The sequence below is a fragment of the Fringilla coelebs genome, assembly GCF_963513975.1.
Source record: "Fringilla coelebs genome assembly, chromosome: 38".
NCBI classification, from domain to species: Eukaryota; Metazoa; Chordata; class Aves; order Passeriformes; family Fringillidae; genus Fringilla; species Fringilla coelebs.
In genome coordinates this window covers 595,473-619,225 of record NC_140064.1, presented here as the reverse complement: position 1 = coordinate 619,225, position 23,753 = coordinate 595,473, and the positions used below count along the sequence as shown (strand labels likewise).

Below are 23,753 nucleotides of genomic sequence, written 5' to 3'. Positions count from 1 at the left end.
GGTGTCCCCGCTGTCCCTGGGTGTCCCCGCTGTCCCCACGGTGTCCCCGTACCCCGGGTGACGCGGTGCCCTGGGTGTCCCCTGCTGTGTTCCCGCTGTCCCTGGGTGTCCCCGTGGTGTCCCCGCTGTCCCCACGGTGTCCCCATGCCCCGGGTGATGCGGTGCCCTGGGTGTCCCCGTGGTGTCCCCGTGCCCCGGGTGACACGGTGCCCTGGCTGTCCCCGTGGTGTCCCCGTGGTGTCCCCGCTGTCCCCACGGTGTCCCCGTGCCCTGGGTGACGCGGTGCCCTGGGTGTCCCCGTGGTGTCCCCGTGGTGTCCCCGCTGTCCCCACGGTGTCCCCGTGCCCCGGGTGACGCGGTGCCGCGCAGCGTGGACCGGAAGGGGCAGTACCACTACCTGGTGAAGTGGCGGGACCTGCCCTACGACCAGGCCACCTGGGAGGAGGACGAGATGCCCATCCCCGACTACGACCTGCACAAGCTGGCCTACTGGAAACACCGGTGAGGGACATTGGGGACACTGGGAGGGACACTGAGGGGACATTGGGGACATTGGGGTTACAGGGATGTGCCTACTGGAAACACCGGTGAGGGACACTGGGGACACTGGGAGGGACACTGAGGGGACATTGGGGACATTGGGGTTACAGGGATGTGCCTACTGGAAACACCGGTGAGGGACACTGGGGACACTGGGAGGGACATTGGGGACATGAGGGTTACAGGGATGTGCCTACTGGAAACACCGGTGAGGGACACTGGGGACATTGGGAGGGACACTGAGGGGACATTGGGGTTACAGGGATGTGCCTGCTGGAAACACCGGTGAGGGACATTGGGGACACTGAGAGGGACACTGGGGACACTGAGAGGGACACTGGGGATACAGGGTGTCTCCTCCTGTCCCCCGTGTCCCTGATGTCCCCTGATGTCCCCTGGTGTCCCCTGGTGTCCCCAGGGAGGTGTTCATGGGGGAGGACCCGGCCCAGCCCCGGCGTTACAAGAAGAAGAAGAAGGAGACGCCGGGGGAGGGGCCCCCCGACTCACCCACCAACGATGTGAGTGACCCCAAAAACTGGGCACCCCAAAAACTGGGCACCCCAAACCTGAACACCCCCAAACCCAGGCACCCCAAAAACTGGAGACCCCAAAAACTGAACACCCCTAAACCCCAGCACCCCCAAACACAGGTACCCCAAAAACTGGAGACCCCAAAAACTGAGCACCCCAAACTTGAGCATGCCAAACTCAGGCACCCCAAACCTGGGCACCCCCAAACCTTGGGGGAACCCCACAGGGACCTTTGGGCACATCCCTGAACACCTGAATCCCCCTAAACCTGGTTCCCCTGACACACCTGAGCCCACCTGAGCCCTGTGTCACCTCCAGCCCCCTGTGGGTTTTTGGGGTACCCTGAGTTCCCCCTAAACCCAGTTCCTGTGACACACCTGAGCCCTCTGACACGTCCAGCTCTGTGTGGGTTTTTGGGGTGCCCTGAACACCTGAATCCCCCCAGACCCAATTCCCCTGAGCCCTGTGTCACCTCCAGCTCTGTGTGGGTTTTTGGGGTGTCCTGAACACCTGAATCCCCCCAAACCTGGTTCCCCTGAGCCCACCTGAGCGCTGTGACACCTCCAGCCTCCTATGGGGATTTTTGGGGTGCCCTGAACACCTGAACCCCCCCAGACCTGGTTCCCCTGAGCCCACCTGAGTGCTGTGACACCTCCAGCCCCCCATGGGTTTTTGGGGTGCCCTGAACACCTGAATCCCCCCAGACCCAATTCCCCTGAACCCTGTGACACCTCCAGCCCCCCGTGGGGATTTTTGGGGTGCCCTGAACACCTGAATCCCCCCAGACCCAATTCCCCTGAGCCCTGTGACACCTCCAGCCCCCTGTGGATTTTTGGGGTGCCCTGAGCACCTGAACCCCCCCAGACCCAATTCCCCTGAGCCCTGTGACACCTCCAGCCCCCCTTGGGGGTTTTTGGGGTGCCCTGAACACCTGAACCCCCCAGACCCAATTCCCCTGAGCGCTGTGACACCTCCAGCCCCCTGTGTGGATTTTTGGGGTGCCCTGAGCACCTGAAACCCCCCAGACCCAATTCCCCTGAGCCCACCTGAGCCCTGTGACATGTGCAGCTCTGTGTGGATTTTTGGGGTGCCCTGAACACCTGAACCCCCCCAAACCCAATTCCCCTGAGCTCCCCCACACCCCCACGCCCTTCCCAGCCCCGGGGGGGCGTTGGGGGTGGCGTGTCCCCCGTGGTGACAGGCGTGTCCCCGCAGCCCACGGTGAAGTACGAGACGCAGCCGCGCTTCATCACGGCCACGGGGGGCACGCTGCACCTGTACCAGCTGGAGGGGCTGAACTGGCTGCGCTTCTCGTGGGCGCAGAGCACCGACACCATCCTGGCCGACGAGATGGGGCTGGGCAAGACCATCCAGACCATCGTCTTCCTCTACTCGCTCTACAAGGAGGTGAGGGCGGCTGCCGGGGCGCTGGGGTCACCCACGAGGGACTGGGGTCACCCACATGGTCACCGGGGTCACCCACGTGGGCCTGGGGTCACCCACGTGGGACTGGGGTCACTGGGGTCATCCATGTGGGCCTGGGTCACCCACGTGGGACTGGGGTCACCCACGTGGGACTGGGGTCACCCACATCGTCACTGGGGTCACCCACGTGGGCCTGGGGTCATCCATGTGGGTCTGGGGTCACCCACATAGTCACTGGGGTCACCAACGTGGGCCTGGGGTCACCCACGTGGTCACTGGGGTCATCCATGTGGGTCTGGGGTCACCCACATAGTCACTGGGGTCACCAACGTGGGCCTGGGGTCACCCACGTGGTCACTGGGGTCACTGGGGTCACCCAAGTGGGACTGGGGTCACCCACATGGTCACTGGGGTCACCCACGTGGGCCTGGGGTCATCCATGTGGGTCTGGGGTCATCTACATGGTCACCAGGGTCACCCACGTGGGCCTGGGGTCACCCATGTGGGACTGGGGTCACCCACGTGGGACTGGGGTCACCCACGTGGTCACTGGGGTCACCCATGTGGGACTGGGGTCACCCACGTGGTCACTGGGGTCACCCACGTGGGACTGGGGTCACCCACGTGGTCACTGGGGTCACCCATGTGGGACTGGGGTCACCCACGTGGTCACTGGGGTCACTGGGGTCACCCACGTGGGACTGGGGTCACCCACGTGGTCACTGGGGTCACCCACGTGGTCACTGGGGTCACTGGGGTCACCCACGTCTGCCTGGGTCACCCACATAGTCACTGGGGTCACCCACATAGTCACTGGGGTCACCCACGTGGGACTGGGGTCACCCACATGGTCACTGGGGTCACTGGGGTCACCCACGTGGGACTGGGGTCACCCACGTGGTCACTGGGGTCACCCACGTGGTCACTGGGGTCACCTGTGTCCCCAGGGCGTGTCCCCATGTGACACAGTGTCCCCAGGGCGTGTCCCCTGTCCCCGTGGTGTGACACCGTGTCCCCAGGGCGTGTCCCCATGTGACACAGTGTCCCCAGGGCGTGTCCCCTGTCCCCGTGGTGTGACACCGTGTCCCCAGGGCGTGTCCCCTGTCCACGTGGTTTGACACCGTGTCCCCAGGGCGTGTCCCCATGTGACACAGTGTCCCCAGGGCCACACCAAGGGCCCATCCCCGTGTCCCCATGTGACACCGTGTCCCCAGGGCGTGTCCCCTGTCCCCGTGGTGTGACACTGTGTCCCCAGGGTGTGTCCCCAGGGCGTGTCCCCGTCCCCGTGGTGTGACGCCGTGTCCCCAGGGCGTGTCCCCATGTGACACAGTGTCCCCAGGGCATGTCCCCTGTCCCCGTGGTGTGACACCGTGTCCCCAGGGCGTGTCCCCATGTGACACAGTGTCCCCAGGGCGTGTCCCCAGGGCGTGTCCCCGTCCCCGTGGTGTGACACCGTGTCCCCAGGGCGTGTCCCCATGTGACACAGTGTCCCCCAGGGCCACACCAAGGGCCCGTTCCTCGTCAGCGCGCCGCTCTCCACCATCATCAACTGGGAGCGCGAGTTCCAGATGTGGGCCCCGGCCTTCTACGTTGTCACCTACACGGGGGACAAGGACAGCAGGGCCATCATCCGCGAGAACGAGTTCTCCTTCGACGACAACGCCATGAAGGGCGGCAAGAAGGCCTTCAAGATGAAGGTGAGGGCCTGGGGACACCTGGGACACCTGCGGTGACACACGGCGGTGGCACGTGGGGGACAGCGGGGTGGCACATGGACAGCTGGGGGTGGCACCTGGGGGTGGCACCTGTGTCACCTGGGGGACAGTGGGGTGACACCTGGACAGCTGGGGGTGGCACCTGGACAGCTGGGGGTGGCACTTGTGTCACCTGGGGGACAGCGAGGTGGCACCTGGACAGCTGGGGGTGGCACCTGGACATTGTGTTACCTGGGGGACAGGGGGTGGCACCTGGATACCTGCCGGTGGCACCTGGGGGTGGCACCTGGACAGCTGGGGGTGGCACCAGGGGGTGGCACCTGGACAGCTTGGGGTGGCACCAGGGGGTGGCACCTGGACAGCTTGGGGTGGCACCTGGATACCTGGGTCATTTGTGTACAAGGGGGTGGTGGCACCTGGACACTTGGGTCACCTTGGGGTGCTGGGTGGGGTTTTTCCAAGTTTTAGGGGTCCCTGTGGGGTTTTTTCCCCATTGTGGGGTTCCCTGTGGGGTTTTGCCCCATTTGGGGTTCTGGGTGGGATTTGGGGTTCCCTGTGGGGTTTTTCCCCGTTTTGGGGTTCCCTGTGGGTTTTTCCCCATTTTGGGGTTCCCTGTGGGGCTGTGCCCCGTTTTGGGGTTCTGGGTGGGATTTGGGGAGTTCTGGGTAGGATTTTTTCCCCCGTTTTGGGGTTCCCTGTGGGTTTTTCCCCATTGTGGGGTTCCCTGTGGGGCTGTGCCCCATTTGGGGTTCTGGGTGGGGTTTGGGGAGTTCTGGGTGTGGTTTTTTCCCCCGTTTTGGGGTTCCCTGTGGGGTTTTTCCCCATTGTGGGGTTCCCTGTGGGGTTTTGCCCCATTTGGGGTTCTGGGTGGGGTTTGGGGAGTTCTGGGTGGGGTTTTTCCAAGTTTTGGGGTTCCCTGTGGGGTTTTTTCCCCATTTTGGGGTTCCCTGTGGGGTTTTTCCCTGTTTTGGGGTTCCCTGTGGGGCCGTGCCCTGTTTTGGGGTTCCCTGTGGGGCTGTGCCCCGTTTTGGGGTTCCCTGTGGGGCTGTGCCCTGTTTTGGGGTTCTGGGTTGGATTTGGGGAGTTCTGGGTGGGGTTTTTCCCCCGTTTTGGGGTTCCCTGTGGGTTTTTCCCTGTGTTGGTGTTCCCTGTGGGTTTTTCCCCATTTTGGGGTCCCCTGTGGGGCCGTGCCCTGTTTTGGGGTTTGGGGAGTTCTGGGTGGGGTTTTTTCCCCATTTTGGGGTTCCCTGTGGGGCTGTGCCCCGTTTTGGGGTTCCCTGTGGGGCTGTGCCCCGTTTTGGGTGGGATTTGGGGAGTTCTGGGTGGGGTTTTTCCCCCGTTTTGGGGTTCCCTGTGGGGTTTCTTCCCCATTTTGGGGTTCCCTGTGGGGCCTTGCCCCATTTGGGGTTCTGGGTGGGGTTTGGGGAGTTCTGGGTAGGATTTTTTCCCCCATTTTGGGGTTCCCTGTGGGGTTTTCCCCCGTTTTGGGGTTCCCTGTGGGTTTTTCCCCGTTTTGGGGTTCCCTGTGGGGTTTTCCCCCGTTTTGGGTTTCCCTGTGGGTTTTCCCCCGTTTTGGGGTCCCCTGTGGGGCCGTGCCCCGTTTTGGGGTCCCCCTGAGCCCTCGCCGTGCCCGCAGCGCGAGGCCCAGGTGAAGTTCCACGTGCTGCTGACGTCCTACGAGCTCATCACCATCGACCAGGCGGCGCTGGGCTCCATCCGCTGGGCCTGCCTGGTGGTGGACGAGGCCCACCGCCTCAAGAACAACCAGTCCAAGGTGGGGGGCACCCCAAAACCCGGGCATGGGGCTGGGGGCACCCCAAAAACCACCCATGGGTGTGGGGGACACCTGGGGATGTGGGGATGTGGGTGGGGGTTGTTGGGCACCTGCCTGGTGGTGGATGAGGCTCATCGCCTCAAGAACAACCAGTCCAAGGTGGGGGGCACCCCAAAACCCCGGCATGGGGCTGGGGACACCCCAGAACCCCGGGATGTGGGTGGGGGGTTGTTTGGGACCTGCCTGGTGGTGGACGAGCCTCACCACCTCAAGAACAGCCAGTCCAAGGTGGGGGGCACCCCAAAAACCATCCGTGGGGGTGAGGGGCACCCCAAAACCCGGGCGTGGGGCTGGGGGCACCCCAAAACCTGGGCGTGGGGCTGGGGACACCCCAAAACCCCGGCATGGGGCTGGGGGCACCCCAAAACCCCGGGATGTCGGTGGGGGGTTATTGGGTACCTGCCTGGTGGTGGATGAGGCTCATCACCTCAAGAACAACCAGTCCAAGGTGGGGGGCACCCCAAAAACCATCCGTGGGGCTGGGGACACCCCAAAACCGGGGTGTGGGGCTGGGGACACCCCAAAACCCCAGGATGTGGGTGGGGGGTTGTTGGGTACCTGCCTGGTGGTGGATGAGGCTCACCGCCTCAAGAACAGCCAGTCCAAGGTGGGGGGCACCCCAAAACCCGGGCGTGGGGCTGGGGGCACCCCAAAACCCGGGCGTGGGGCTGGGGACACCCCAAAACCCGGCCGTGGGGCTGGGGACACCCCAAAACCCGGGCGTGGGGCTGGGGACACCCCAAAACCCGGGAATGGAGCTGGGGGCACCCCAAAACCCCGGGATGTGGGTGGGGGGTTATTGGGTACCTGCCTGGTGGTGGATGAGGCTCATCACCTCAAGAACAGCCAGTCCAAGGTGGAGGGCACCCCAAAAACCATCCGTGGGGCTGGGGACACCCCAAAACCGGGGTGTGGGGCTGGGGACACCCCAAAATCCCAGGATGTGGGTGGGGGGTTGTTGGGCACCTGCCTGGTGGTGGATGAGGCTCACCGCCTCAAGAACAGCCAGTCCAAGGTGGGGGGCACCCCAAAAACCACCCGCGGGGGTGAGGGACACCCCAAAACCCGGGCATGGGGCTGGGGACACCCCAAAACCCGGGAATGGAGCTGGGGGCACCCCAAAATCCCGGGATGTGGGTGGGGGATTGTTGGGTACCTGCCTGGTGGTGGACGAGCCTCACCACCTCAAGAACAACCAGTCCAAGGTGGGGGGCACCCCAAAACCCGGGTGTGGGGCTGGGGACACCCCAAAACCGGGGTGTGGGGCTGGGGACACCCCAGAACCCCGGGATGTGGGTGGGGGGTTGTTGGGGACCTGCCTGGTGGTGGACGAGGCTCACCACCTCAAGAACAACCAGTCCAAGGTGGGGGGCACCCCAAAAACCATCCGTGGGGCTGGGGGCACCCCAAAACCTGGGCGTGGGGCTGGGGACACCCCAAAACCCGGGCATGGGGCTGGGGGCACCCCAAAACCCCGGGATGTGGGTGGGGACACCCCACAAGCTGGGAGTGTGAGTGGGAGACACCCCAAAACCCAGGGATTCCTGATTTCAGGGTCTGAGGGTGCCCAGATGGGTGTCAGGGGTGCCTCTGGTGGGTTTTGTGGTGCCCCTGGTGGATCTGGGGGTGCCCAGGCAGGTTTTGGGGTGCCCAGGCGGGTTTTGGGGTGCCCAGGTGTGTTTTGGGGTGCCCAGGCGGGTTTTGGGGGGCCCAGGCGGGCTGTGGGGTGCCCAGGCGGGTTTTGGGGTGCCCCTGGTGGCTCTGGGGGTGCCCAGGCGGGTTTTGTTGTGCCCAGGTGTGTTTTGGGGTGCCCAGGCGGGCTGTGGGGTGTACCAGGCGGGTTTTGGGGTGCCCAGGCGGGCAGTGGGGTGCCCAGGCAGGTTTTGGGGTGCCCAGGTGGCTCTGGGGGTGCCTAGGCGGGTTTTGGGGTGCCCAGGCGGGTTTTGGGGTGCCCGGGCGGGCGGTGGGGTCTGAGGGGGATGCCCAGGTGTGTTTTGGGGTGCCCAGGTGGCTCTGGGGGTGCCCAGGCGGGTTTTGGGGTGCCCAGGTGTGTTTTGGGGTGCCCAGGCGGGTTTTGGGGTGCCCAGGTGTGTTTTGGGGTGCCCAGGTGGCTCTGGGGGTGCCCAGGCGGGTTTTGGGGTGCCCAGGTGTGTTTTGGGGTGCCCAGGCGGGTTTTGGGGTGCCCAGGTCGGTGTTGGGGTGCCCAGGTGTGTTTTGGGGTGCCCAGGCGGGTTTTGGGGTGCCCAGGCGGGTTTTGGGGTGCCCAGGCGGGTTTTGGGGTGCCCCTGGTGGCTCTGGGGGTGCCCAGGCGGGTTTTGGGGTGCCCGGGTGGGCAGTGGGGTCTGAGGCCGTGTCCCCGCAGTTTTTCCGGGTGCTGAACGGGTACAAGATCGAGCACAAGCTGCTGCTGACGGGGACCCCGCTGCAGAACAACCTGGAGGAGCTGTTCCACCTGCTCAACTTCCTCACGCCCGAGCGCTTCAAGTGCGTCCCCTGTCACCTGTGTCACCTCCCGTGTCACCTGTGCCACCTGTGCCACCTCCCGTGTCCCCTCCATGTTCCTCATGTCCCCCCATGTCCCCACGTGGGAGCTGTTCCACCTGCTCAACTTCCTCACGCCCGAGCGCTTCAAGTGCGTCTGTGCCACCTCCCGTGTCCCCTCCGTGTCACCTGTGCCACCTGAGCCACCTCCCGTGTCACCTGTGCCACCTCCCGTGTCCCCTCCATGTTCCTCATGTCCCCCCATGTCCCCACGTGGGAGCTGTTCCACCTGCTCAACTTCCTCACGCCCGAGCGCTTCAAGTGCGTCTGTGCCACCTGTGCCACCTCCCATGTCACCTCCGTGTCACCCGTGCCACCTCCCGTGTCCCCTCTGTGTCACCTATGCCACCTCCCGTGTCCTCTCCTTGTCCCTCGTGTCCCCCCATGTCCCCACACGGGAGCTGTTCCACCTGCTCAACTTTCTCACGCCCGAGCGCTTCAAGTGCGTCCCCTGTCACCTGTGTCACCTCCCGTGTCACCCGTGCCACCTCCCGTGTCCCCTCTGTGTCACCTATGCCACCTCCCGTGTCCTCTCCTTGTCCCTCGTGTCCCCGCATGTCCCCACACGGGAGCTGTTCCACCTGCTCAACTTTCTCACGCCCGAGCGCTTTAAGTGCGTCCCCTGTCACCTGTGCCACCTCCCGTGCCACCTCCTGTGCCACCCGTGCCACCTCCTGTGTCCCCCCATGTCCCCACACGGGAGCTGTTCCACCTGCTCGATTTCCTCATGCCCGAGCGCTTCAAGTGTCACCTCCTGTGTCACCTCCTGTCCCTTCTGTCCCCTCCTGTTCCACCAAATCCTGGTGTCCCCAAGCTCACCCCGTCCCTATGTCCCCGTGTCCCCAGTAACTTGGAGGGGTTCCTGTGTCCTTCCGTGTCCCCGTGTCCCCACGGTGACCCTGTCCCCGTGTCCCTAATAACCTGGAGGGCTTCCTGTGTCCCTCCATGTCCCCATGCTGACCTTGTCCCCGTGTCCCCATGTCCCCAGTAACCTGGAGGGGTTCCTCTGTCCTCTCCATGTCCCCACGCTGACCTTGTCCCCATGTCCCCGTGTCCCCAGTAACCTGGAGGGCTTCCTGTGTCCCTCCATGTTCCCGTGTCCCCACGGTGACCCTGTCCCCGTGTCCCCAGTAACCTGGAGGGGTTCCTCTGTCCTCTCCATGTCCCCATGCTGACCTTGTCCCCATGTCCCCGTGTCCCCAGTAACCTGGAGGGCTTCCTGTGTCCCTCCATGTCCCCACGCTGACCTTGTCCCCGTGTCCCCGTGTCCCCAGTAACCTGGAGGGCTTCCTGTGTCCCTCCGTGTCCCCATGGTGACCCTGTCCCCGTGTCCCCAGTAACCTGGAGGGGTTCCTGTGTCCCTCCATGTCCCCGTGTCCCCAATAACCTGGAGGGCTTCCTGTGTCCCTCCATGTCCCCGTGTCCCCACGCTGACCCTGTCCCCGTGTCCCCGTGTCCCCAGTAACCTGGAGGGGTTCCTCTGTCCCCTCCATGTCCCCATGCTGACCCTGTCCCCATGTCCCCGTGTCCCCAGTAACCTGGAGGGCTTCCTGGAGGAGTTTGCCGACATCTCCAAGGAGGACCAGATCAAGAAGCTCCACGACCTGCTGGGCCCGCACATGCTGCGGCGCCTCAAGGCCGACGTCTTCAAGAACATGCCGGCCAAGACGGAGCTGATCGTGCGCGTGGAGCTCAGCCCCATGCAGAAGTAGGCCCCCGTGCCGCCGTCCCCTCCCCGCCAGGGCTGTCCCCGGCCCTGCCACCGTGTCCCCAGAGCGGCCGGTGGCACCGCTGTCCCCGCAGGAAGTACTACAAGTACATCCTGACGAGGAACTTCGAGGCGCTGAACTCGCGGGGCGGGGGCAACCAGGTGTCGCTGCTCAACATCATGATGGACCTCAAGAAGTGCTGCAACCACCCCTACCTGTTCCCCGTGGCCGCCATGGTGGGGACAATGGGGACCCCAGGGGGTGTGGGGGGACCTGGGGACATCAGGGACATGGGGAGTGCTGGGGGTGGGGGGGGGACCTGGGGACACCAGGGACATGGGGACAGCCAGGGCACGTGGGGGGACCTGGGGACATCAGGGACATGGGGACAGATGGGGGTGTGGGAGGACATGAGGGACATGGGGACAGCCGGGGTGTGGGGGGACACCGGGGACACCAGAGTGTGGGGGGACACGAGGGACATGGGGACAGCTGGGGTGTGGGGGGACATGGGGACACTGGGGACATGGGGACAGGGAGAGGACATGGGGACAAGGAGGGTTTAAAAGGATATGGGACATGGGGACAGGGAGGGACATGGGGACGTAGAGGGGACGTGGAGAAGTTGAAAGGGTGTGGGACATGGGGACAGGGAGGGGACGCGGGGATGTGGGACATGGAGGGGACAGGGGGACAGGGAAGGGACACAGGGATGTGGGACATGGAGGGGACAGGGAGACAGGGAGGGGACACATGGATGTAGGCTGGTGGGACTTGGGGACATGGATGTGGGGACAAGAAGGGGTTGGAGTGACGTGGCAGGGACAGAGGGACATGGGGTGGAGGAGCAGGGGACATGGAGGTTGTGGGGGGACACATGTCCTTGTGGGTGATGTCCCTGTGGGTGACCTGGCGCTGTCCCTGTGGGTGATGTCCCCGTGTGTGACACGCTGGTGTCCCCATGGGTGACCTGGCGCTGTCCCTGTCCCCAGGAGTCCCCGAAGCTGCCGAGTGGTGCCTACGAGGGCGGCGCCCTGATCAAGGCCTCGGGGAAGCTGCTGCTGCTGCAGAAGATGCTGCGCAAGCTGAAGGAGCAGAACCACCGCGTGCTCATCTTCTCCCAGGTGGGACCCCAAAACGCCCCAAAGCCACCCCAAAACCACCCCAAAACCACCCCAAAATATCCCTGAAATATCCAAACCCACCCCCAGAACCACCGCGTGCTCATCGTCTCCCAGGTGGGACTCCAAAACACCCCAAAACCACCCCAAAATATCTCTGAAATACCCCAAACCCACCCCCAGAACCACCTCGTGCTCATCTTCTCCCAGGTGGGGACCCCAAAACACCCCAAAATATCCCTGAAATACCCCAAAATATCCCTGAAATAAACAAATCCACCCCCAGAACCACCGCCTGCTCATCTTCTCCCAGGTGGGACCCCAAACCACCCCCCAGGAGCCCCAGAATCCCCCAGTCTGCCCAGTGCCAGTCCCAGCACTCCCAGTGTGCCCAGTACAGGGCCTCCAGTCCCTCCCAGCCCCTCCCAGTCTCTCCCAGCCCCTCCCAGTCTCTCCCAGCCCCTCCCAGTCCCTCCCAGTGTGGCCAGTACAAGGTCTCCAGTCCCTCCCAGCCCCTCCCAGTCCCTCCCAGCCCCTCCCAGCCCCTCCCAGCCCCTCCCAGCCCCTCCCAGTCCCTCCCAGTCTGACCAGTACGCGCAGATGACGAAGATGCTGGACCTGCTGGAGGATTTCCTGGACTACGAGGGCTACAAGTACGAGCGCATCGACGGCGGCATCACCGGGGCGCTGCGGCAGGAGGCCATCGACCGCTTCAACGGTAGGGACAGGGGACAGGGACGGGGACAGGGGATGGGACAGGGACGGGGACAGGGACGGGGACAGGGACGGGGACAGGGACAGGGGATGGGGACAGGGGATGGACTGGCCCTGTGGCAGGAGGCCATCGACCGCTTCAACGGTAGGGACAGGGGACAGGGATGGGGACAGGGGACAGGGGACAGGGGACAGGGGATGGGGACAGGGGACGGGGACAGGGGACAGGGGACAGGGGACAGGGGATGGGGACAGGGGAGGGGCACAGGGACAGGGGATGGGGACAGGGACAGGGGATGGACTGGCCCTGCGGCAGGAGGCCATCGACCGCTTCAACGGTAGGGACAGGGGACAGGGACGGGGACAGGGGACAGGGGACAGGGGACAGGGGACAGGGGATGGGGACAGGGATGGGGACAGGGACAGGGACAGGGGATGGACTGGCCCTGCGGCAGGAGGCCATCGACCGCTTCAACGGTAGGGACAGGGGACAGGGATGGGGACAGGGACAGGGACAGGGACAGAGGACAGGGGACGGGGACAGGGGACAGCGGCAGGGGATGGGGACAGGGGAGGGGCACAGGGACAGGGGACAGGGGATGGGGACAGGGGATGGACTGGCCCTGCAGCAGGAGGCCATCGACCGCTTCAACAGTAGGGATAGGGGACAGGGACGGGGACAGGGATGGGGATGGGGACAGGGGACAGGGATGGGGACAGGGGACAGGGGACAGGGGACAGGGACAGGGACTGGGGTGAGGACAGGGACAGGGACAGGGGACAGGGGATGGGGACAGGGGACAGAGGACAGGGGACGGGCATAGGGATGGGGACAGAGATGGGGACAGGAGACAGGGACAGGGGACAGGGACAGGGATCAGGACAGGGACAGGGGACAGGGATGGAGACAGGGGACAGGAATGGGGACAGGGACAGGGGACGGGGACAGGGGACAGGGGATGGGGATAGAGATGGGGACAGGGGACAGGGGGAGTTCAGGTGTCCTGCGGAATTCAGGTGTTTTTGGGGTGGATTTGGGGTGTTTTGGGTCCGTCACTGACGCCGGGGGGGCAGCGCCGGGGGCGCAGCAGTGGGAGGGTTTTAGGGGTGTTTTTGGGGTGGATTTGGGGTGTTTTGGGTCCGTCACTGACGCCGGGGGGGCAGCGCCGGGGGCGCAGCAGTTCTGTTTCCTGCTGTCGACGCGGGCCGGGGGCCTCGGCATCAACCTGGCGACGGCCGACACCGTGGTCATCTTCGACTCGGACTGGAACCCCCACAATGACATCCAGGTGGGCACCTGGGCACTGTCACCTGGCCAGTGCCACACCTGGCACTGAGCACCTGGGCACTGTCACCTGGCCAGTGCCATCCCCTGGCACTGAGCACCTGGGCACTGTCACCTGGCCAGTGCCACCCCCTGGCACTGAGCACCTGGGCACTGTCACCTGGACAGTGCCATCCCTGGTACTGAGCACCTGGGCACTGTCACCTGGCCGGTGCCATCCCCTGGCACTGAGCACCTGGGCACTGCCACCAGGCCGGTGCCATCCCCTGGCACTGAGCACCTGGGCACTGTCACCTGGCCACTGCCATCCCCTGGCACTGAGCACCTGGGCACTGTCACCTGGCCAGTGCCACACCTGGCACTGAGCACCTGGGCACTGTCACCTGGCCAGTGCCATCCCTGGCACCGAGCACCTGCACAGTGTCACCTGCTCAGCCGTGTCACCTGGCCAGTGTCACCCTCCCTACATCCCTGTCTCCCCTGATTGGCAAGTCCCTGAGGTGTCCCCACGATGTCCCTGATCTGTCCCCACGAAGTCCCCTGGGTCACCTGATGTGTCTCTGTCCCCACAGCCCTTCAGCCAAGCTCGCTGCATCGACCAGGGTGTCCCCCTCATGTCCCTGGGGTGTCCCTGGTGTGTCCCCACAGTGTCCTCATGCTGTCCCTGACCTGTCCCCACGCTGTCCCCACGCTGTCCTGGTGTGTCCCCACACTGTCCCTGACCCGTGCCTGTCCCTGCAGGCCTTCAGCCGGGCTCACTGCATCGGCCAGGGTGTCCCCTCATGTCCCTGGTGTGTCCCTGGGGTGTCCCCACGCTGTCCCTGGGGTGTCCCCACACTGTCCCTGACCTGTCCCCCATCCCTGCAGCCCTTCAGCCAGGCTCACCGCATTGGCCAGGGTGCCGCCTCATGTCCCTGGGGTGTCCCTGGTGTGTCCCCACGCTGTCCCCACGCTGTCCCTGACCTGTCCCCCGTCCCCGCAGGCCTTCAGCCGGGCTCACCACATTGGCCAGGGTGCCACCTCATGTCCCTGGGGTGTCCCTGGGGTGTCCCTGGTCTGTCCCCACGGTGTCCCCACGCTGTCCCTGACCTGTCCCCCATCCCTGCAGCCCTTCAGCCGGGCTCACTGCGTTGGCCAAGGTGTTCCCTCATGTCCCTGGAGTGTCCCTGACCTGTCCCCACGCTGTCCCCACGCTGTCCCTGACCTGTCCCCCGTCCCCGCAGGCCTTCAGCCGGGCTCACCACATTGGCCAAGGTGTTCCCTCATGTCCCTGGGGTGTCCCTGGTCTGTCCCCACGATGTCCTGGTGTGTCCCCACGCTGTCCCCACGCTGTCCCTGACCTGTCCCCCGTCCCTGCAGGCCTTCAGCCGGGCTCACCGCATCGGCCAGGCCAACAAGGTGATGATTTACCGCTTTGTGACGCGGGCCTCGGTGGAGGAGCGGATCACGCAGGTGGCCAAGCGCAAGATGATGCTGACGCACCTGGTGGTGCGCCCGGGGCTGGGCTCCAAGGCCGGCTCCATGTCCAAGCAGGAGCTCGACGACATCCTCAAGTTCGGCACCGAGGAGCTCTTCAAGGACGAGAACGAGGGTGGGGAGATGGGAGGGGATCCGTGGGGTGGGATCCATGGGGTGGGATGGGATGGGGTGGGATGGGATCCATGGGATGGGATGGGATCCATGGGGTGGGGTGGGATCCATGGGATGGGGTGGAGTGGGATGGGATCCATGGGGTGGGATGGGATCCATGGGGTGGGATGGGATCCATGGGATGGGAGGGCATCCATGGGATGGGATCCATGGGGTGGGATGGGATGGGGATCCATGGGATGGGATCCATGGGATGGGATGGGGTGGGATCCATGGGGTGGGATGGGGTGGGATCCATGGGATGGGATGGGATCCATGGGGTGGGGTGGGATGGGATCCATGGGATGGGGTGGGGTGGGATCCATGGGGTGGGATGGGATGGGGTGAGATCCATGGGATGGGGTGGGATCCATGGGATGGGATCCATGGGATGGGATGGGATGGGATCCATGGGGTGGGATGGGGTGGGATCCATGGGATGGGATCCATGGGATGGGATGGGATGGGATCCATGGGGTGGGATGGGGTGGGATCCATGGGATGGGATGGGATCCATGGGGTGGGGTGGGATGGGATCCATGGGATGGGGTGGGGTGGGATCCATGGGGTGGGATGGGATGGGGTGAGATCCATGGGATGGGGTGGGATCCATGGGATGGGATCCATGGGATGGGATGGGATGGGATGGGATGGGATGGGATGGGATGGGATGGGATGGGATGGGATGGGATGGGATGGGATGGGATGGGATGGGATGGGCTGGACTGGGCTGTGTTGGGCTGGACTGGGCTGTGTTGGGCTGGACTGGGTCATGCTGGGCTGGATTGGGCCTTGTTGGGCTGGACTGGGCCGTGTTGGGCTGGACTGGGCTGTTTTGGGTTGGACTGGGTCATGCTGGGCTGGACTGGGCCTTGTTGGGCTGGACTGGGCCGTGTTGGGCTGGACTGGGCTGTGTTGGGCTGGACTGGGCCCTGTTGGGCTGGGCTGGGCTGTGTTGGGCTGGACTGGGTCATGGCTGGCCTGGACTGGGCTGTGCTGTGCTGGACTGGGCGGTGTTGGGTTGGACTCGGTCATGCTGGGCTGTGTTGGGCTGGACTGGGCTGTTTTGGGTTGGACTGGGTCATGCTGGGCTGGACTGGGCTGTTTTCGGCTGGACTGGGCTGTTTTGGGCTGGACTGAGCCCGTGTCCCAGCGTGTGACACGGCGTGGGCACGCAGGGGACAACAAGGAGGAGGACAGCAGCGTCATCCACTACGACAACGAGGCCATCGCGCGGCTGCTGGACCGCAACCAGGACGCCACCGACGACGCCGACGTGCAGAACATGAACGAGTACCTGAGCTCCTTCAAGGTGGCCCAGTACGTCGTCAGGGAGGAGGACAAGGTGTGCTGGGGACACTGGGGACACTGGGGGACACTGGGGGACACTGGGGGACACGGGCATGGCAGGGCTGGGGGGCCTGGAGGGGATGGATGAGTACCTGAGCTCCTTCAAGGTGGCCCAGTACGTCGTCAGGGAGGAGGACAAGGTGTGCTGGGGACACTGGGGACACTGGGGGACACGAGGGGACACTGGGGGACACAGGCATGGCAGGGCTGGGGGGCCTGGAGGGGATGGATGAGTACCTGAGCTCCTTCAAGGTGGCCCAGTACGTCGTCAGGGAGGAGGACAAGGTGTGCTGGGGACACTGGGGACACTGGGGACACTGGGGACACAGGCATGGAGGGGATGGAGAGATGTTGGGTGGGTGAAGGACATGGGGACATTGGAGATGGTGGAGAGGGAAGTGATGGGGACAATGGGATGGGGACAGTGGGATGGGGACAATGGGATGATGGAGTTGGGGACTCTGGAGATGATGGGGCTGATGGAGATGAAGATGATGAAAGTGATGAGGATGGGAACAGAGGAGATGATAATGAGGATGGTGGAGATGATGGAGATGATGATGCTGGAGACACCAAGGACAGGGACACCGGTGCTGGCCACACTGTCCCCAGCGCTGACCGATGTGTCACTGACCCCTGGGTGGCCCTGGGTGGCCCCGAGTGACCCCGAGTGTCCGGCAGATCGAGGAGATCGAGCGGGAGATCATCAAGCAGGAGGAGAACGTGGACCCCGACTACTGGGAGAAGCTGCTGCGGCACCACTACGAGCAGCAGCAGGAGGACCTGGCCCGCAACCTGGGCAAGGGCAAGCGCGTGCGCAAGCAGGTCAACTACAACGACGCCGCCCAGGAGGACCAAGGTGGGCACTGGGAGGGACTGGGAGGGACTGGGATGGCACTGGGAGGGACTGGGGCACACTGGGAGGGACTGGGATGGAACCTGGGCAAGGGCAAGCGCGTGCGCAAGCAGGTCAACTACAACGACGCCGCCCAGGAGGACCAAGGTGGGCACTGGGAGGGACTGGTAGGGACTGGGAGGGACTGGGATGGCACTGGGATAGACTGGGATGGCACTGGGAGGGACTGGGAGGGACTGGGATGGACTGGGATGGCACTGGGATGGACTGGGATGGCACCGGGAGGGACTGGGATGGAACCTGGGTAAGGGCAAGCGCGTGCACAAGCAGGTCAACTACAACGCTGCCGCCCAGGAGGACCAAGGTGGGCACTGGGAGGGACTGGGATGGCACTGGGATGGACTGGGATGGCACTGGGATGGACTGGTACAGACTGGGATGGGACTGGGATGGCACTGGGACAGACTGGGAGGGCTTGGGGGGGACTGGGATGGAACCTGGGCAAGGGCAAGCGCGTACGCAAGCAGGTCAACTACAACGACGCCGCCCAGGAGGACCAAGGTGGGGACTGGGAGGGACTGGGACAGACTGGGATGGCACTGGGAGGGACTGGGACAGACTGGGAGGGACTGGGACACAGTGGGGTGGACTGGGACACACTGGGGTGGCACTGGGACACACTGGGGTGGCCCTGAGTGTCCCCAACGCTGCCGTGTCCCCCAGACAACCAGTCCGAGTACTCGGTGGGCTCCGAGGAGGAGGACGAGGACTTCGACGAGCGGCCCGAGGGTGAGGGACCCCAGGGGGGTCAGGGTGTCCCCACGGGGGTCGGGGTGTCCCCAAGAGGGATCAGAGTGTCCCCAGAAGGGGTCAGGGGTGTCCACAAGAGGGGTCAGGGTGTCCCTAGGGGGGGTGAGGGTGTCCCCAGGAGGGTCGGGGTGTCCCCAGGGGGGTCAGGGTGTCCCCAAGAGGGTCGGGGTGTCCCCAAGGGGGGTCAGGGTGTCACCAGGGGGGTCAGGGTGTCCCCAGGGGGGTCAGAGTGTCCCCAAGGGGGTTCAGGGTGTCCCCAGGGGGGTCAGGGTGTCCCCAAGGGGGTCAGGGTGTCCCCAAGGGGGGTTCAGGGTGTCCCCAAGAGGGTCGGGGTGTCTCCAGGAGGGTCGGGGTGTCCCCAAGGGGGGTTGGGGTGTTCCCAGGGAGGTCAGAGTGTCCCCAGGGAGGTCAGAGTGTCCCCAGAGGAGTTGGGGTGTCCCCAGGGGGGTCAGGGTGTCCCCAGGGGGGTCAGGGTGTCCCCAGGGGGGGTCAGGGTGTCCTGGGAAGGGTCAGGGTGGCCCCAAGAGGGTTTGGGTGGCCCAAGGAGAGATCAGGGTGTCCCCAAGGAGGGGTCAGGGTGTCCCCTGGGGGGGTCAGGGTGTCCCCAAGGGGTTCAGGGTGTCCCCAAGAGGGTTTGGGTGGCCCAAGAAGGCTTAGGGTGGCCCAAGGGGGGTCAGAGTGTCCCCAGGGGGGTCGGGGTGTCCCCAAGAGGGGTCAGGGTGTCCCCAAGGAGGAGTCAGGGTGTCCCCTGGGGGGGTCAAGTTGTCCCCTGGGGTCTCAGGGTGTCCCCAGAGGGGGGTCAGGGTGTCCCCAAGGGGGGTGCTGACCCTCCCCTCCCCCCAGGCCGGCGTCAGTCCAAGCGGCAGCTGCGGAACGAGAAGGACAAGCCCCTCCCCCCACTCCTGGCCCGGGTGGGCGGCAACATCGAGGTGAGGGGACACTGGGGACACTGGGGACACCCCTGGGCTTGGGGACACCCCGGGGCCACCTGGGTCACCTCCACGGGGGGGTCAGGGACACCTGAGTGACCCCTCAGCACCTGGGTCCCCACATCAGAGGGTCAGGTGTCATCTGGAGCCCACTGTCCCCCTGTCTGGGGACATGGCACAGGGAGGGGGTCTCTGGACAGCCAGTGTCACCAGTGTCCCCAATGTCCCCAGTGTCCCCCCGGGTGCTGGGGTTCAACACGAGGCAGCGCAAGGCCTTCCTCAACGCCGTCATGTGCTGGGGGGTGATGGCAGGATGTCCCCGATGTCCCCTGTGTCCCCAGTGTCCCCTGATGTCCCCGATGTCCCCAATGTCCCCTGTGTCCCCCTGACCCCCCGATGTCCCAAATGTCCCCGATGTCCCCAATGTCCCCAATGTCCCCCCAGGTGCTGGGGTTCAACACGAGGCAGCGCAAGGCCTTCCTCAACGCTGTCATGCGCTGGGGGGGGATGGCACGGTGTCACCCGTGTTCCCTGTGTCCCTCTGACCCCCCGATGTCCCCAATGTCCCCTGTGTGTCCCCAGGTGCTGGGGTTCAACACGAGGCAGCGCAAGGCCTTCCTCAACGCTGTAATGCGCTGGGAGGTGATGGCAGGGTGTCCCCAATGTCCCCTGTGTCCCCAATGTCCCCTGTGTCCCCCTGACCCCCCGATGTCCCCAGTGTCCCCAATGTCCCCAATGTCCCCCCAGGTGCTGGGGGTCAACACCAGGCAGCGCAAGGCCTTCCTCAACGCCGTCATGCGCTGGGGGATGATGGCACAGTGTCACCCGTGTCCCCCTGTGTCCCCCTGTGTCCCCCTGTCCCCTATGTCCCCCTGACCCCCCAATGTCCCCAATGTCCCCAGGTGCTGGGGTTCAACACGAGGCAGCGCAAGGCCTTCCTCAACGCCGTCATGCGCTGGGGGATGCCCCCCCAGGACGCCTTCACCTCCCAGTGGCTGGTGCGGGACCTGCGGGGCAAAACCGAGAAGGAGTTCAAGTAGGTGACAACAGGGACAGCTGGGGACAGCTGGGGACACCAGGGAGGGGTGGTGGCACTGGGGAGGCCACAGAACCTATGGGGATAAGGTGGTGTCAAGGACAGGCGGTATCAGGGACAGGTGGTGGCACTGGGGACAGGTGGTGGCATCAGGGACAGGTGGTGGTGTCAGGGACAGGTTCTGGTGTCAGGGACAGGTGGCGTTGGGGACAGATGGTGGCATTGGGGATGGCTGATGGCATCAGGGACAGGTGGTGTCAGGGACAGGTGGTGGCACTGGGGCCAGGTGGTAGCACTGGGGATGGCTGATGGCATCATGGACAGGTGATGTCAGGGACAGACAGTGGCATCGGGGACAGGTGGCACTGGGGACAGGCAGTGGCACTGGGGACAAGGCTGGACACCAGGTGGTGGCACTGGGGACAGGTGGTGGCAGGGTAGTGAGGTGTCCATGTGTCCCCATGTCCTTTGTCCTCATGTGTCCCCATGTCCTCTGTGTCCATTTGTCCCCCTCTCCATTTGTCACCGTGTCCTTATTGTCCCCATGTCCCCTCATCTTCCTGTGTGTCCCTGTGCCCCCCATGTCTGTGTCCCCTGGTGTCCCCTTGTTGTCCCGTGTCCTCCAACATCCCTGATGTCCCCAATGTCTGCAATGTCCCCCAATGTCCCCAATGTCCCCTGATGTCCCCTTGCCACGTGATGAGCCCTTACTCAGCCGAGCGCTGTCACTGTCGGTGTTCCTGGGGACCGGACGAGGCCGTGTCCCCCTCAGCCCGACACAAAGCCACCCCCGATGTCCCCGTGTCCCCTCGGGGGGCCGGGTGTGGCCCAGGGGACGCCAGAGCGGTGGCAGGTCCCCTGGTCCCTGCCATGACCGGCACAGCCCCCACGGCGCCGTGACGAGGGGACGGGCTGATGGTGCGGGGACAGCGGGGACAGTGGGGACATGAGGGACATCAGGGACATTGGGGACATCAGGGACACTGGGGACATCAGGGACACTGGGGATATCAGGGACAGTGGGGACACTGGGGACACTGGGGACATCAGGGACACCAGGGACATTGGGGACATCAAGGACACTGGAGACACTGGGGACACTGGGGACAGGATGGGGACAAGGGACCATGAGGATGAGGGCCTTTGGGGACAGGGACCTTGGGGACAGGATCCATGGGGACAAGGGACCTTGAGGACAAAGACTCTGGGGATGTGACCTATGGGGACAAGGACCCTGGGGACAGGATCTGTGGGGACAGTGACCCTGGGGCTGGGTGTGTGGGTGCGGTGGCAGTGGCACAGGCAGTGGCACAGGGGGTGGCAGTGGCACAGGCAGGGGTGGTGGCACAGGGGGTGGTGGCAGAGGAGGGCAGTGGCACAGGGGGTGGCAGTGGCACAGGGGGTGGTGGCACAGGTAGTGGCACAGGGGGTGGCAGTGGCCCAGGGGTGGTGGCACAGGGGGTGGCACAGGGGTAGTGGCAGTGGCACAGGGGGTGGCAGTGGCCCAGGGGTGGTGGCACAGTCGGTGGCACAGACGGTGGCAGTGGCACAGGCAGGGGTGGTGGCACAGGGGGTGGCAGTGGCACAGGGGTGGCAGTGGCCCAGGGGGTGGTGGCACAGGGGTGGCAGTGGCCCAGGGGGTGGTGGCACAGGGGGTGGCAGTGGCACAGGGGTGGCAGTGGCCCAGGGGGTGGTGGCACAGGGGTGGCAGTGGCACAAGCAGGGGCAGTGACACAGGGGGTTGTGGCACAGGGGGTGGCACAGGGGTGGTGGCAGTGGCACAGGGGGTGGTGGCACAGGGGTGGCAGTGGCACAGGGGGCAGTGACACAGGCAGGGGCAGTGGCACATGTGGTGGCACAGGGGGTGGTGGCAGTGGCCCAGGGGTGGTGGCAGTGGCACAGGGGGTGGCAGTGGCACAGGGGACGGTGGCCCAGGGGTGGTGGCACAGGTGGTGGCAGTGGCCCAGGGGTGGTGGCAGTGGCCCAGGGGTGGTGGCAATGGCACAGGGAGTGGCAGTGGCACAGGCAGGGGCGGTGGCCCAGGGGTTGGTGGCACAGGGGTGGCAGTGGCCCGGGGGGCGGTGGCCCAGGGGTGGTGGCAGTGGCACAGGTGGTGGCAGTGGCCCGGGGTGGTGGCACAGGGGTGGTGGCCCCGGCGGTGGCGCTGAGCGCTGTCCCCAGGGCCTACGTGTCCCTGTTCATGCGCCACCTGTGCGAGCCGGGCGCCGACGGCTCCGAGACCTTCGCGGACGGCGTCCCCCGCGAGGGGCTGTCCCGGCAGCAGGTGCTGACCCGCATCGGCGTCATGTCCCTCGTCAAGAAAAAGGTACCTGGGGACACCTGGGGACACACCTGGGGACAGGCTGGACAGCTGGGGACATCTCTGGGGACAGGCTGGGAACAGCCTGAACACCTGGGGACACACCTGGGGACAGCCTGAACACCTGGGGACATCCAGGGGACAGCCCTGGGAACAGCCTGAACACCTGGGGACAGCCTGAACACCTGGGGAAACACCTGAGGACAGGCTGGACAGCTGGGGACAGCTAGGGCACAGCCCTGGGCACAGCCTGGGGACAGCCTGAACACCTGGTGACATACCTGGGGACAGGCTGGGAACAGCCTGAACACCTGGGGACAGCCTGGGAACAGCCTGAACACGTGGGGACAGCCCTGGGCACAGCCCGGGGACATCTCTGGCGACAGGCTGGGAACAGCCTGACACCTGGGGACAGCCAGGGGACAGCCCTGGGACACCTGGGCACAGCTTGGGACAGCCTGAACACCTGGGGACACACCTGGGGACAGGCTGAACACCTGGGGACATCCCTGGGGATGTTTTAGGGTCCCTTGGACAGGTTTTTGGGGGTTTTGGGGTCTCCTGACTCCGCCCATTGTGTCCTCCCAGGTGCAGGGGTTCAAGCACATCAATGGGCGCTGGTCCCTGCCCGAGCTGGGCCCTGGGGATGTTTTAGGGTCCCTTGGGCGGGATTTTGGGGTGGGTTTTTGGGGTTTTTGGGGTGGGTTTTGGGGATTTTCGGGGTCCCTTGACCCCTCCATGTCCCCTGCCCAGGTGCAGGAGTTCGAGCACATCAACGGGCGCTGGTCTCTGCCCGAGCTGGGCCCTGGGAGTCTTTTAGGGTCCCTTGAGCAGGTTTTTGGGGTGGGTTTTTGGGTTTTTGGGGTGGGTTTTTGGGGTTTTTGGGGTGGGTTTTTGGGGTTTTTGGGGTGGGTTTTTGGGGTCCCCTGACCCCTCCATATCCCCTGCCCAGGTGCAGGAGTTCGAGCACATCAACGGGCGCTGGTCCCTGCCCGAGCTGGGCCCTGGGGATGCTTTAGGGTCCCTTGGGCAGGTTTTTGGGGTGGGTTTTTGGGTTTTTGGGGTGGGATTTTGGGGTTTTTGGGGTGGGTTTTTGGGGTTTTTGGGGTGGGTTTTTAGGGTTTTTGGGGTGGGTTTTGGGGTTTTCGGGGTCCCCTGACCCCTCCACGTCCCCTGCCCAGGTGCAGGAGTTCGAGCACATCAACGGGCGCTGGTCCCTGCCCGAGCTGGCCCCCGAGCCCAGCGCCGACTCCAAGCGCTCGTCCCGCGCCTCCTCCCCCGCCAAGACCGGCCCCCCCAGCCCCGAGCAGAGCGGCCCCCCCAGCCCCGCGCCCCCCACACCCGGTACCCGCACGGGGGGCACGGCGGGGACACGGGCACGGGGACATGGGGACAGGGATGGGGACAT

At 65.0% G+C, this 23,753-nt stretch overlaps 1 protein-coding gene across 2 annotated transcripts in view; it reads left to right on the top strand.

The window, feature by feature from the left end:
* The window catches only part of CHD3 (chromodomain helicase DNA binding protein 3), a 62,430-nt gene that overhangs the window by 23,659 nt on the left and 15,018 nt on the right, over window positions 1-23,753 (top strand). For both annotated transcript variants that reach the window (XM_084224441.1, XM_084224442.1), the window contains 19 exons: window positions 370-501; window positions 959-1,058; window positions 2,287-2,478; window positions 3,993-4,193; window positions 5,848-5,985; window positions 8,408-8,529; window positions 10,121-10,294; window positions 10,390-10,531; window positions 11,288-11,419; window positions 12,017-12,134; window positions 13,295-13,419; window positions 14,775-15,006; window positions 16,223-16,389; window positions 17,076-17,253; window positions 17,974-18,039; window positions 18,904-18,989; window positions 19,892-20,025; window positions 22,207-22,351; window positions 23,527-23,689. In XM_084224441.1, the coding sequence (XP_084080567.1) occupies window positions 370-501; window positions 959-1,058; window positions 2,287-2,478; window positions 3,993-4,193; window positions 5,848-5,985; window positions 8,408-8,529; window positions 10,121-10,294; window positions 10,390-10,531; window positions 11,288-11,419; window positions 12,017-12,134; window positions 13,295-13,419; window positions 14,775-15,006; window positions 16,223-16,389; window positions 17,076-17,253; window positions 17,974-18,039; window positions 18,904-18,989; window positions 19,892-20,025; window positions 22,207-22,351; window positions 23,527-23,689 (2,747 nt within the window). The remainder of the gene's footprint in view (window positions 1-369; window positions 502-958; window positions 1,059-2,286; window positions 2,479-3,992; window positions 4,194-5,847; window positions 5,986-8,407; window positions 8,530-10,120; window positions 10,295-10,389; window positions 10,532-11,287; window positions 11,420-12,016; window positions 12,135-13,294; window positions 13,420-14,774; window positions 15,007-16,222; window positions 16,390-17,075; window positions 17,254-17,973; window positions 18,040-18,903; window positions 18,990-19,891; window positions 20,026-22,206; window positions 22,352-23,526; window positions 23,690-23,753) is intronic.